Source organism: Mesitornis unicolor, unplaced genomic scaffold, assembly GCF_000695765.1.
Source record: "Mesitornis unicolor isolate BGI_N332 unplaced genomic scaffold, ASM69576v1 scaffold46958, whole genome shotgun sequence".
Taxonomy (NCBI): Eukaryota; Metazoa; Chordata; class Aves; order Mesitornithiformes; family Mesitornithidae; genus Mesitornis; species Mesitornis unicolor.
The window spans coordinates 4,493-7,043 of record NW_010202285.1 but is presented as its reverse complement, the minus strand read 5'-3'; the positions used below and the strand labels follow the sequence as shown (position 1 = coordinate 7,043).

General features: G+C 50.8%; 1 protein-coding gene across 1 annotated transcript in view; it reads right to left on the bottom strand.

Moving 5' to 3' along the window:
- Positions 1–2,551, bottom strand: part of LOC104545238 (lysosomal-trafficking regulator-like) — a gene marked incomplete at both ends in the record, with an annotated part of 6,189 nt that overhangs the window by 1,767 nt on the left and 1,871 nt on the right. Inside the window, one exon of the mRNA XM_010190327.1 lies at positions 4–1,802. Coding sequence (XP_010188629.1) covers positions 4–1,802 — 1,799 coding nt within the window. The remainder of the gene's footprint in view (positions 1–3; positions 1,803–2,551) is intronic.

Sequence of the window (2,551 nt, the reverse complement as noted above, 5' to 3'; positions counted from 1 at the left end):
CACGCCGCGTAATTGGTCCTCCTCAAACGCAACGTCCTGGTAGGCCTCCAGCGCGTCCCATCTCAGCAGCACGTCCTCAGAGCCGCTGCTGGGCAGGATTCCCTGAGCCCTGCAGGAGGGGCTGGGCGCAAGCCCCGCATCGCCCGTGCTGCCCTGCCAGGCGTCCCCCAGCTGAGCCAGTTGGTCGCCGTCGACGCCGCAAATATTGCACGATGCCTGCGTCATCTTTGGAGAAGCTTCCGCTCCACCCAGCTGGTCCAATACGAACTTGTTAAGGATGTTCAGTATGTGCTGCTGGAAGTTCTTTAACGTCGGTAGCTTGGAGGCGTGAAGCAGCGGGACGATGACCGACCTCGGATCCATACAACAGCATATCCCGACGTTATGTACGCCCGAGAGAATCTGAACGCAGGTGCTGCTCAGAGAAACCTGCTGCAACAAGCGCAGGCACTGGTGTGCGCAGACAGCGACGCAACAGCACCTGTCTGGATAATGAACCTCTCCATCGGACGTTTCGAAGGGGTTTCTGGAAGCTTGGCTTTTGAAAGCAGACACAGAGAGCCCAGAGAGATCCCTGTGGTGGTGCATGAAGTGAGAGTACTCGCATCGCCTGTGCCGCTTTCGCGTGCACATCGACTGATGCAGCTGCTCCGACTTCACCTTTTTGACAGTGCTGATGATTTTCATGATGCTGCTGACGAGGCCCTTCAGACGCTCCGAGGCTTCCCCGGCTGCTCCCTCGTTCTTCGCGCAGAGCCGCTCCATCTGCAGCACGGTGACCTCGAACAGCCCGAACCCCTGGTGCTGGATGAACTCGTGAACCAGATCTATGGCCTGGCTGAAGTACAGGGGATTGGAGGCTGCGCTCTGCAGGCAGCAGATCAGAACCTGCAAGACCCCTTCTATCACCTCGGGTAGAAGCAAGGCTCGGTGGTGGTACCTAGAAAATACAAAGTCATCCTGAACCGGCTGCTGTAGTGTTTTCTGGAGTCCTGGAGCAAAAGGATCAGGTTGATTTTCCAAGCAAATTCTGATTTTTAATGCTGCTTTAAGTAAGTCTGTCAAATTCCTCCGTAAATTGTCTGGCATCGCTTCTGTATTGCTGATGTCTAAAGACAGAAGATGCAGCACTGTCCGAAAGAGCATCCTTTGGACCAGAGCCACGGGCTCTTCCGTCCACCCTGCAGAAACGACGACGTTCTCTGTGCTACCACTCGCACTGCAAGGGTCTCCAAACCCCGACAAGAACTCGGTCAGCGTGGGCACCACGCTCGCCGAAAGAGCAGAGCTGTGATTCACAGTAACATCAAACCCGCACACCTTCTCTAGGAGCGACAACAGGACACGGCACAAGTCAAAAGGAGAGTTACCCACGCTGCTCTCCGCAACTTCTGAAGCTGGCTCACTCAAGATCTCCAGGTTGAGCTCACGTGCCGGAACAGCTTGGCTGGAAGTTTCCAGATGAGGGGCATCGGGATGAGGAGTTGGTGCTGCTGGATATGTCAGAAAAGGCTGCAGTAACTGGGAGCGCCGGTGCCTCGTTGCTGCAGAAGCCTTCTCATCGGAATTGCCATCCGAGTCGGAAGTGGAGAGCTGCGACCTCCTCGCGTCGCGCACAGAGTAGCGCTGGGCGGTTTTGCGCAGGCGGCCGCTTTTTCGGGACCGGGGGGTCGGTCTCGCGGGGGCCTGAAGAGACGAGCGAGCGCGGCCGTCGGGGCCAGGCCTTTCCTGAGCAGATCTCACGGAACCGGAGGCGTTCTCTTTGGTCAGGCACACGTCTACTGTGGAGGGTATCCTAAAGTCTGGGGAACCACGAAAAACAGAGGAACATCAAAGGAACACTCAAGAACATCATGACACAAAGCATTTTGCCTGGTTTTGTAGTTTAGCGCTTCCTGCTTGAAAAATACAAAATAAATTCACCTCTTAATAGGTCACTGTTTTGCATACGCCTCTATCTGACATTTTCAGTATAGAAAAAGGTCAGCAATAATTCACATTTAGGAACCACACTAGCTACTTTCAAAGCCTTTCAAAAGCTATTTTCAAAGACAAATTAGTTCATTTTCTAATTAAGGTTAAATAAAAAGGTGGTAGTGGGTTTCCTAAAACTTCTGTAGGCACAGCTACTCCACTCTCTTAAGAAAAGATGTCATCAAGGTAGATTAAAGGACTGTTTGGGAGGCGAAGGAAAAGCCAAGCCAAGAAAAAACCCACAACCTTTCAAGCACACAGTATAAAATAATGAATATAAAAATCTAAATGATTCAATAGGTGAGAAGGTTTAGAAGAATAAGATACAAGTATTTCCAGTTGATTTGTATTGGTAAACTCTGACCATAAGCTGTTACAAAAGCAGGCAGAGTCTGTATGTTCCTGGATAAAATCCATCATCCCTCCTAAGTAGTGGCAGAACTGTAACTGGATGTGTGGGCAGTAAAATATGTAGTAAAAAATACCTAAGTATGCACTAGTCAATAAGTTTAGTGTTTAGAAAAATGTGATAGTTAATAACAGACCCAAAACCCCACATGACAGCTACAACCATTAT